The sequence below is a fragment of the Larimichthys crocea genome, chromosome XVII (genome assembly GCF_000972845.2).
Source record: "Larimichthys crocea isolate SSNF chromosome XVII, L_crocea_2.0, whole genome shotgun sequence".
Classification (NCBI taxonomy): Eukaryota; Metazoa; Chordata; class Actinopteri; family Sciaenidae; genus Larimichthys; species Larimichthys crocea.
Genome location: NC_040027.1, coordinates 16,833,825 through 16,844,425, shown reverse-complemented (window position 1 = coordinate 16,844,425; position 10,601 = coordinate 16,833,825). Strand labels below are relative to the sequence as shown.

The following is a 10,601-nucleotide window of genomic DNA, read 5'->3' as shown; positions in this document are numbered from 1 at the left end:
TGGCCACATAGAACAACCCTTCATTAATTATACACAAAAGTAAAACAAATGTGAGAATTGAATGGGCAGAAATATTGTCCTGATGATTTGATTTTATCTTCTATTAAAGTGTGTGTGTGTGTGTGTGTGTGTGTGTGTGTGTCTGTGTGTGTGTGTTGGGGAGGTTCAGATGCTGTTCGACCATCTAACAAGCACCTCTGTTGAAACTATCAACTTTATCAACTTGACTCTGCACTTTCAAAGAAGTAGCACAAATAAAGGCCAAGGTTTTAAACCTTTCCATTTTTTAAGATGTTTAAAACTGCAGAATCTTAAAGTGTTATATCTATGTTATATTTTGTTTTATATCTATTTTAGAAGCAATAATATATAGGTTTTATGTGTCTTCAAGGTCTTCCAGTTTTAGGAAGAATCTGTTTTTTAAATGATCATGTTCAAAAATAGCCACAATCAGCTTCTACAGTGGATGATTTTATCACAGAAGTGACTCTTCGGTCCTCCCTTGAAGTCTAGCCACAGAAAATACCAACCTGAACAAGTCAGACCGTCAACGTTAGATGAAATTCTGACCCAAGCGGCAGCCAGGATGAGAGCACTTTCATCAGTGTGTGGTCTGCACTGACAAGCCAGACGTGGCGAGAGCTGTTGACACAAGCTATAGCCTGTCTTCAATGAGTAAATATATCAACACATCGGTTATTGGGTAAGACGTTTGAGTCATGACGAGATAAGAGGTCATCTGTTCCACCTTTGCCCCAGTTTTCTGTCTCTCTGTAAAGTCTGTAAACCACATCTCTACTGACTTCAAACCTACTGTAAACCTACGCAGTGGATAACATGCCTTCAGGCACTGCCAAGTAAAAAAAATGTAAATTATTAAAGCTCTCAAACTTAAAAAAAAAATAAATCCACAGGGTTTTAAGCCTCATCTTATATTGTCATCTTTTATTTGAGTCAATTCTACCCATGAATGAATCTAAACAAATCCAATCAATGAAAACATGTTTTCAAAATCCGTTTGAAAAATTATCAATTCAGATCAAAATTGTACATATAATCACACTCTATTTACCCAGTTTTTGACATTGGCACACACATTAATTTACACTGGCATTTTATCAAAGCCAGAAGGCAAAAGATGCTCAGTTTATCTTGACAGTATGTTTAAGATTGAAGAACATGAGTAAGATTCAAAATCTATATACTGATATATAAAACAGTAAATAAGGAAACGGAATACAGACTACACAAATATTAAAGGCAAAACAGGAATGATTTAAACTTAATTCCCCTGTCTGTGCAAACAGCAGCCCCAGATAATCCCTTGCTCTACCATGAGGAATTTATGTGAGGATAATTTATTCATTTCGTTTACATGTCATCAGCATGCGGTCGCAGCCTGGCAGATTGGTGAGGATCCAAGGTCAAAGTAGCTATGTGACCGGTAATTGGGTCTACATGAAAATGACCCATCCGTTCTTCTTGACTGTTGTTTAGTGACACTGGCTCCAAACTGGACTGGTCTTGGTTCACCCCTAACTTTCCCATCAGTGCAGCAATATCATCCAATTCCCGATCTCCTGTGAAATGCTGGTGCAGAGGCTTTGATTCATCCTCGGCGGAGAAGGGATGGTCAGTGACATGCAGCACACGGGAAGCCTGAAGGTTCTGCAGGGACCGTGACTGGACTGTGTAATAATGAGAGACGGAGGAAAGATAAACACGTTGAAATCTTTGTGGAAATGCAGCTCTGCTTTTATTGTGTGCTTCACTTTTCCCGTATGTAGTATTTATAAGCAGTTCATAACAATTTCATAGCACACTAAAATGTAGTATCTATAAAATATGTTAGCACTGGACATATTACATTAATAAACACTTGAAAGAAATATGCTTATAACTACATTTTTGTATGTAATAAACCATTTATTAAATGCTTGCATGCTGCTTATAGTCACTAAAAAAGGGGGATGCCAACTGTTAGTCTAGTCTAGATAGTCTTATCTATGCTTGCACCTGTAGATAGCAAGTGTGTGTCATGCATGCCTTTACATGTTGTAAGTACATCAAATTCACGCCTAAACACATTAAAGACTAACCTCTAAAAACCCATAACAGAGCCCTTAGCACTCAGGGAAAGTGCGGCATCGATTCCTCTTTCAAGGCTGTCAAACAGCTTATGGTAACAAATTACACCTTGTTGCTGTACAAATCCTAATCTTGCCTTCTAATATAAAACGTAAAACGTTTTGGGTAGCTGAGCCAATAAATCTTATAATAAAGTCATAATTAATAGTCATTTATCAGAAGCTGTTGACAGAGCAATAGCTTAATAACCGTAATGATAATGTATGGCCTTGGTTTTCTGCACATTGGCTCTAATCTTTAAAGTTTTAAGTCGACAGCAAATCCTCAGACAGGCGGAGCAGGCTGTGAGGCTCGGCAGGTGAGAACCTTTCAAGCAGTGGGTGAGACTGCAGTTCTAACAAGCTCCTCAGCTGTGACAGAGAGGTGCTGGATTAGTTGGCAGGCGGGTGCACAAAGCTATTTGGTGCTGAAGGTTACTCACTTCTGACTGGACTGAAGTCTCCTTGGCTGACCTTGGTGTCAGAGAAGGGCTTGAGGCTGGGGAACAGGATCAGGGAGAAGGACAGCAGGAGCACCTAAGGGATGGAGAAAAAGAGAGTTCGATAAAGGATTGCTGAAATAGGTGGAAAATACATCATTCACACTTCAAGTGCGAGTCAAAGAAAGTTGTTACTCGGAAATCTTTTTCTGCGGTGCTGAACTTTTAAATGGCTAGCGGTCTGGATAGTCCCTCTGTGAATTCACTTTCAAGTTGCAATGTTCTGAGCAAACGGTAAACGTTTTCTTGCTTCTTGTGAAGCAAAATACTCTGTGACTGGGAACCAAGACTTTCATATTTATAGATGTTGTTGATAGATGAGGCACCTGCATTGCCTCAGGTCTTGCACCTATTCCATTAATGCAATCAAAGCTATTGAATTGCCTCTGGTCACACAGTGTATTTTTTCTTTATATAGAGAGAGACTTTTTGTGCCCTTTGTGCTGTCCTGTCCATTATGTACATATCTAGTTTGGCCTTTCTCGATGGCTAATCCAGCTATAACAGTTGTTGCTATTTGGCTTGCTGTGAAGGTGAATGTTTTTAACGATGAGTCATATTGAGTCTGGGCAGTTTGTTTATCTATCTGGCAACCACACATACACAAAGGACATTCATACCAGTACACATGTCCCAGTCTGAGCTGGCTTGTTGGATGTATTCATGACGAGAGCCTGCAGCCTGCGAAGCTGTTCCATTAGTGACCTGTAAAGAGGATATAGAACCAAGGAAAGATGAGAAGAGAAAGTAAAAGAACAAGAATGAAGCACACAAAAATAATTTTATTCACAAGGACATTAGGGAACAATAGGCAAAGATGTCAAAGACGGTTTCTGAGTGGAGGAAACAAACATTGTCAAGAGAATAGAGGAAACAAGAGTTGGAAATACAAATGAGATTCTCTCACATGTTGCATTTCTCCAGCTGGGACACTTTCCTCTGCAGTTCCTGGTTGTGTGCATTGCAGGCAGCCATCCTAGAGGAGATAATACAATGCGAAAATATAATTATCTCATTTATTTTTAGTACTGCACCAAACTATGAATCAGACTTTTTCATTAAAGCTCCAGTAAGCATTATATATAGATTTTAGAATTGAAAACAACCTCCTCGGGTATAATTTAAAAACTGGTTTCCTCATTCAGGTTTAGAGAAGGAACCCCCTTTGCATTGCTGACACATATTTTCAAAACCACGCAGTACCAAATGTCATAAATTAATTTCCTACCTGTTCAGCATATGCAATGCAAGTTTTACCTCATCTCTGAAACATTTTTTCAGCATTTGAAAGCTAGTGATAAATATGGGGAGTTTAGGTAACGATATAGGATAAAGGCCAGAATCAAACCACAGTTATATGGCTGACACTAAGGTGACTTTCATACTGTGTCGAAATGAAAAGTGCTGCCTACAGGGTATAGCAAGAAAACAATCAAGAAATTCACAGTCTTTGTTTTAGGAAACTGGACAGCATATTGAATATTTTGTTTATTTTAAGCTGCGAAAACATGTAAAAAACAAAAACAAATAAAAAATCACATTTCCTCTTGTTATTTTTGTATAAATTAAATTCTTACCTGCTCTCCAGCCCATCAATATACTCCTTCTTCTTCTTCCTGCTCTCCTGGGCAGACTGCTTATTGCGAATCTTTCTGCGTATTTTCTTCAGAATCCTTTCTTCATACTGATTGACAGAGCAGGGAACATTATTTTGGGCCCCAGCGGGATAAACTCTAAGAGCTGGTGGTTGTTTTCATTCCTTAGGTATTGATAGCAATTTACCTTTGTAAGAGGTAGTTGACCGGGTAGAGTCACGCCTTCCTTTGCTAAAAGCTTCTTCTCATCTTCATTGAGAATCAACTCTTGGATGGACTGTTGGGATGGGTGTGGAGGCTGGTGGTGAGATATGAATACTAATATTTAAAACATAGTCACTGCTGTTTGATTAAATTTTCTCTCTGCCACCACTTCACTTCCTCCTTCTCCACCGCCGCCCCTCTATCTCTCTCCCTAGAGCTTCACAAGAATGAATAAATGAATCAGGCCACCTTCATCACTCTCATTTCATGGCTACTTCAAAGCAATTATGGTGTGAGAACCTAAGTTGCATTCTGTCACTCTTTCCTTCATCTTATTAAGCTGGACTGCCAAGATGGGATCAATACCCGGAGTGAGCTGAGAGCCACACCGTTGCAGACCCTCAAGTTTCAAAAGCTCAAACACAACATGACAAATATTATTTAATATTTTGCAATATGGTCACTGCTGCTGCCATGGTGTTCCTATGCAGGGTTTGCATGTTTCCTTGTGGGTACTTCAAAGACATCCCTGTTAATTCACATCTCTAAGTTTCCCATAGGTGTGAACATAAATGGTTATGTGTCAGCCCTTTGATTGACTGGAGACTGGTTCAAGGTGTACCGCGCCTCTCATTCATTGTCAGCTGGAATCGGCTCTAGCACCCTGCAAACCCTCAAAGAGTAAATGCTTGTAGCTAATGGATAGATGGACGGTGCAGCATAAAATGTTCTCTCCACAAATACAATTTAGTATTCTTGCATAACTGCAAACTCTCAACACTTTAAAAAGGTCATATTCAAAAATACATGAGAGGGTGCGTACGTCACTCTCCTGTCTTCAGAACTAAGAGGGGTGAGAGGAAAAAAAAAACTATAAAAGTGCCAAGTAGCACAATGCCAAAAAGCTGCTGTGTTGCATTTTGCACTTTATACAATAACAATATTTTTGTTTTTAGTTCTATCTATCTATCTATCTATCTATCTATCTATCTATCTATCTATATTTTACTACTATCTCTAGGTCTGTGGCACATTCTTAATCACATGTTAGTTAATTATGTTTTTCACATCACACTCTGACTCACACAAGAATTAAACAGCAGGCGCTGTGCATAAGTCATACTGCCACAAAAAGATGCACAAACACACATGATCGCTCGCCACCTATCACTCCTGTACCATCCCCACTGGCTGTTGAAGTCCCAGCACAGCCAGGATACACTTACCGGTTCCGGTGTGCCAGACAGTAGCAGATCCTTGACAGTTAGCGGGAAGCCAGAGGACAGCTGGGGTTTATGTACATCTGAGGGATATTGTGTTATCCTTGTCCTACCCGATGGGAAGGTGGGATCCCAGCCATCTGCACCCACACAAGAGACAAGAGTAAACATAAACCAGTGTAAACAAATATTTTTAAGACATGCTAGTGTTGTTATTGGATTATGTGACAAAAGACATTTGGAGCCTATATGTCAGATAAATACAAATTACTTCTCAACATGTGTATTTCCACTTTTTATTGGCAATAATGTCAGTGTTTTGATAGTTTGGATATTGACTGTGTTGTACACAGTCACAAATAATAAATGTTATCTTTCAGGAGATCCAGGGATTCATGTGCAGGATATTGTGACTGAAATGTCATATTCATAATGTTTTTTTTCTGTGATCATTTTATGCTCACAACCACAGAAGGAAACATTATTTAATATAGTGTCATAAAGAATTTAATTATGGTGTTATTAAAACTTAATTGGGAAACAGAATGTTAATTGGAAACTATTTTTTATAACTGATTTGCTGTATTAGTTGCTTAAATAATTTTCAGAGGAGCTTCACAGGAGCTGTGCAAACGGGTAATTTAATTGGGCTTAGCAGCCTCTATGGACATAATGATGAGGAAAGAGGTAAAGAGGATGTTGATGGAGGAGGCTAAGAAGTGTAGGACTGACTTTTTGTCGCTAGCGAGAGCTTTATAAAACAAAAGGCTGAATGACAGATGCCGAGCTGGGCTTCATGCCGTTAGACTAATTAGTAATATTATTAGCTGGCTGCTATGTCTTGTTGTTGTACGAGCTTAATCTTTGGCTATTAGCACAGTTGGCAACTCACTAGTTTTTCCTCATAAGTAATGAGGACACAACAAATGATACTGTTGCTGATTAAATTGATTAAATGAGAAAAGAACCTGTAGACTCAACCATAATGGAAAGAATTGGTTGGCACCACATTGCAAATGTTTTTATCGTTGACATTTCTGACTCACTGAGGTCAATGGAGATGCTGGCTTCCAGGGCTGCCTTAGATTGTGGTCTTGTTACTAAGTACTGAGTGTCCTCTGGGGGGCTTTCAGGGCACAGAGGACTGTCTATCTGGTCTGATGGAGGGTCCTCACTGATCCCACTGTCACTGGGAGAAGGGGACCAGAGAGGCGAGCCGGTCACAGAATCACTTCCAGTCAAGAGGGCATTGAGGAAGTCATCATCTGCTTGTCCGGGTGGCTGCAGCATCTGCTGGGTGAAAACACTAAGTGCTATATTTATTCTATGTGACATGATAACATGGCAAGAGATGTCCGAGTCTCTCAGACAGTCTCTCTCAAACAGACAAGGACCTACAGAATATGTCAAGGGCGAGCTATACAGTACATACAAAGCAAACAACTTTTTATAGCATGTATGTGTGAACCACAGTCATACACACATTTGGGTCTTGGGTTGGCCAGGCATGATGGTTGCCATGGCGTCCTGGCTCCTCATGACGTAGAATCCCATCGTTCTGATCAAACAGCCAGTCAAGGAGCTCAATGCCATCACAGTCCTGAATTGGGATCATGACATTTAATGTTAGAAAGAGTATGATATCATTCACTCTTCCAGACTAAAGACAAGGAGACAATATACAGTAGGGTTTATATATCACCACAGCTGAGGGCTGCTGTTTACGCACTGTACTGTACATTATGTTCTCCCAACATGCCTAGATATCTGTTAGTCTCCTCTGATAATTATGGCATTTTAACTGTATTCTAAACCTGTAGATTAAGACACCCTGAATTTTGTTCTGTGGATTTGCCCCATTAACCCACAACGAGCAAACTGCAATGCAATAGAAAGTATAATAATTCGTTTTTTTTACCTGATCTCGGAACTGTTCCATAGTTTCCTTGCTTGGGTGGACCACCAGGGAAGCCGCCAAAACTAGAGAGATCCAACCAAAATACGCAGTTTATTTTGTAGTACCTTTGTCTCTGTTTCCAAAGAGTCTCTACTATATCTCTCGGCTCTTCTTCTCAGGTCCAAAGTTTAAACTCCAACACAACACACCCAGCAAACTTGCTTGCTTTGTCCCCATTGGCTATGAGTAGATATCCTCTGATTGGTAGCCAAGAGTACACAACTTAAGGAACTTGACAAGTTGGTCTATCTTGAGACAGAGGACATGAAGTCTCCAGTGAGACATAAACCACCAGAAAGGTCAAAGTCCGTTGTTTTTTTTTCCTCTTTTTTTTTTTTGATAGCATGTTGACGTAAGGGTTGTGCTGACCTTTGGCATGTATTCTTAACACAATAGCCAGCTTCTAGAAAACTGAATTCAACAACACTGCTTTTAATCATATTGCAGAATAAAAGCATTTCAACCAATCCGCAACAGTACTGTTTATCAAATTGTTACACACACATATGTATATATTTCAAATTATTACTTATATTGGTTAAGTAAATCAAAAAAATATCTCACACATAGTTGGAATATTAATGTGTCGTATCAGTTCATGAGCAAATTGAATTATTAATTGAATGATTTATTTGTAGAATAAGTAGAAATAATGAAAAGTGGCCGGAGGCCTCTTAAAACTTTAATCTGCCTTTAAGGAGGCTTAGAAACATCAATGTACTGCAGAGTAATGAATGAAAACAGACTTGCACAGAAACTTTTTGAGTCCTCTATTTATAATCTGTGTGATTTGTCTCCCGTGTACCTCAACCATCCCATGAATAAATGAATTAATTGTAGAGGAACGGACAAAAACATTCATATTAGAGATGCTGTTATAGATAGATGGAAGATGATATTTGCATTTGAGATAAAAGATAAACCAGATTAAACAGAAGAAGAAACACACAAAAAGAGGAGGATTTTTTTTTTCAATTTCTGTGTGGGCCATGAAAAGATTGATTGAAAAGTCATCTGAGAGGTTGCATCCATGAACCCTGCAGAGACTGAGAAACTTTCTTAATCAAAAGTCAGCTTGTAAATGCAGTGCTGTTTCTCAGGCTGGCTCTTGAAGGAATAGTTTGACATTTTGGGAAATATGCCAACTTGTTTTCTCAAAGAGAGTTAGATGATGAGTCCACTCATGTCTGGACGGTAAATATCACATTATAGCCAGAAGCTTAACACAAAGATTGGAAACAGAAGGAATATCCTGACCATGGCTCTATCTGAACTTATCAAAATCAGCTTTCCAGCACCTCTAAATTGAAATTAGTTTCAAGCTCCACCAAAGGTGTTTCAAATGCAGAGCACTGTGCTCAGATTTGGTCATTTTTCCTCAGTTTATGTTCCTCAGTTTCTTCTACCATGAGCCAATGTGCTACGTTGTTGAATAGTTTCCCTTTCGGCAGTTTTTTCACAATCAGAAGTTTGCACAGGGTGTTTTATTTTGAAAATCGACTGCTGTTTGTGTGTGTCTGATCTCTGGACAACTCGATCTTCTCTGTGCTGTGTGATGCGGGCAGCTCGTGACGTCCGTCAAGAATAGAACAGCTGCATTTTCTCAGCAGAGAGACTTCTGGATGTGGTTTAAAACATTTTCTAGAACAGTCGTGATTAGAAGCGCCGGTAGGCTTTGTTGATTTCAGAGCAGGTTAATTGTTCCCCCCGTTTCCAGTCATTTGAGCTACTTGGAGCTAATAGCTAAGCTAACCAACTGTTGGCTCTAGCTACATTTACCATGAAAACATGAAAGTTGTGTTGAACTTCTCATCTAACTCAGCAAAGAAGTAAATAATCATATTTCCCAGATTGTCAAACCCTACCTTTAAAGTCCATCAGTGTGAAAGAAAAATGAGAAATGCCATCATAGTTTAAGTTTTAGTGTTCAAAATAAAATCAAACTCTTCACAATGTTGCCTTTAAGGCACAAAATATGCCAGAACCAGTTATTTTTTAATCTCACCGTCATACCTCCTGATCCCACTGAGCTCCCTACCACGTACAAATGTATTTTTGAGGTCACCTTCGGTAACCATCGTTACTGATGTCATGAGTTGCAGTTGGAGATAGTAATAAGTTTATTTCAGTTGGTGGCAATGATTGGCTGTTATGGCTTCCTGCTGCAGCAATACAGCATAACAAAACAGAGTCGACAACACATGATGAATAACCTGGATGGAGAACAGCAAACAATAGTCATGTATTTAACTTAGCAATTCAGCAGGGAGGATAACACGGAGCAGGAGATGAGGTGGAGAACACATGGTGGAAAAAATGTGAGGAGGCAGCAGCAGCAGCAGCAGCAGCAGCAGCAAAGAAGCTATCATGATTATGAGCATGAGGGCCTTTAAATAGACCACCACAGTACACAGAGTTTTGATGGGTGTGATAAGGTGGCTGACAGCTGACCCAGCACATAGTTAGTGTCTCGCCGGAACAAGTCTATTGGGTTTTTATAAAGCATTATGTAATCATTATTGCTTCATTATCTGATGGAGGGAGGTTCCAAAGGGCAAAAGCTCTGTAATTACTCCACAAGCTGTTTTTGAAAAGGAAAAAAAAAGGAAACTCTAAAAAAAAATAAAAAAATTAGAAGACAGAGAGAGAAGGAAACTGTTAAGGTCAAGCTTCATGGCCCCCAATGTCATGATGGTTGACATTGTCAGATAGAGACAGCTGTGGTTTATGTTTCACTTGTGTGTCTTGTTCTTCCCACTTATCTCTGACTGTTTGTGTTTGTCACCGACTCCCAGTGTCTTTACTCCAGGGACCTGCACCCATGCTGTGCTTTGTCATCCATCAAGGGGATTTCCAGCATTTATTTTAATCCAACGTTTTTTGGTGTGTTTATAACTCAAGTTTAGTTTTAAAAAATTGAAATAATTTTAATAAGCAGCAGTAATTGTTCGGTAGTATTAACAAGGGAAAATATTATATAATACAGCATAGGTGTGTTG

The 10,601-nt window shown here is 39.3% G+C and overlaps 1 protein-coding gene across 1 annotated transcript; it reads right to left on the bottom strand.

The window, feature by feature from the left end:
• Nucleotides 1–930: 930 nt before the first annotated feature.
• On the bottom strand, nt 931–7,895 carry creb3l3a (cAMP responsive element binding protein 3-like 3a). The gene is made up of 10 exons (XM_010733027.3): nt 7,564–7,895; nt 7,129–7,245; nt 6,692–6,935; nt 5,652–5,785; nt 4,409–4,519; nt 4,204–4,310; nt 3,534–3,602; nt 3,247–3,331; nt 2,570–2,663; nt 931–1,688 (listed from the first exon to the last, which is right to left on the bottom strand). The coding sequence occupies exons 1-10, from the start codon at nt 7,582–7,584 to the stop codon at nt 1,372–1,374; spliced, it is 1,299 nt and encodes a 432-aa protein (XP_010731329.2). The 5' UTR covers nt 7,585–7,895; the 3' UTR covers nt 931–1,371.
• Nucleotides 7,896–10,601: the final 2,706 nt, after the last annotated feature.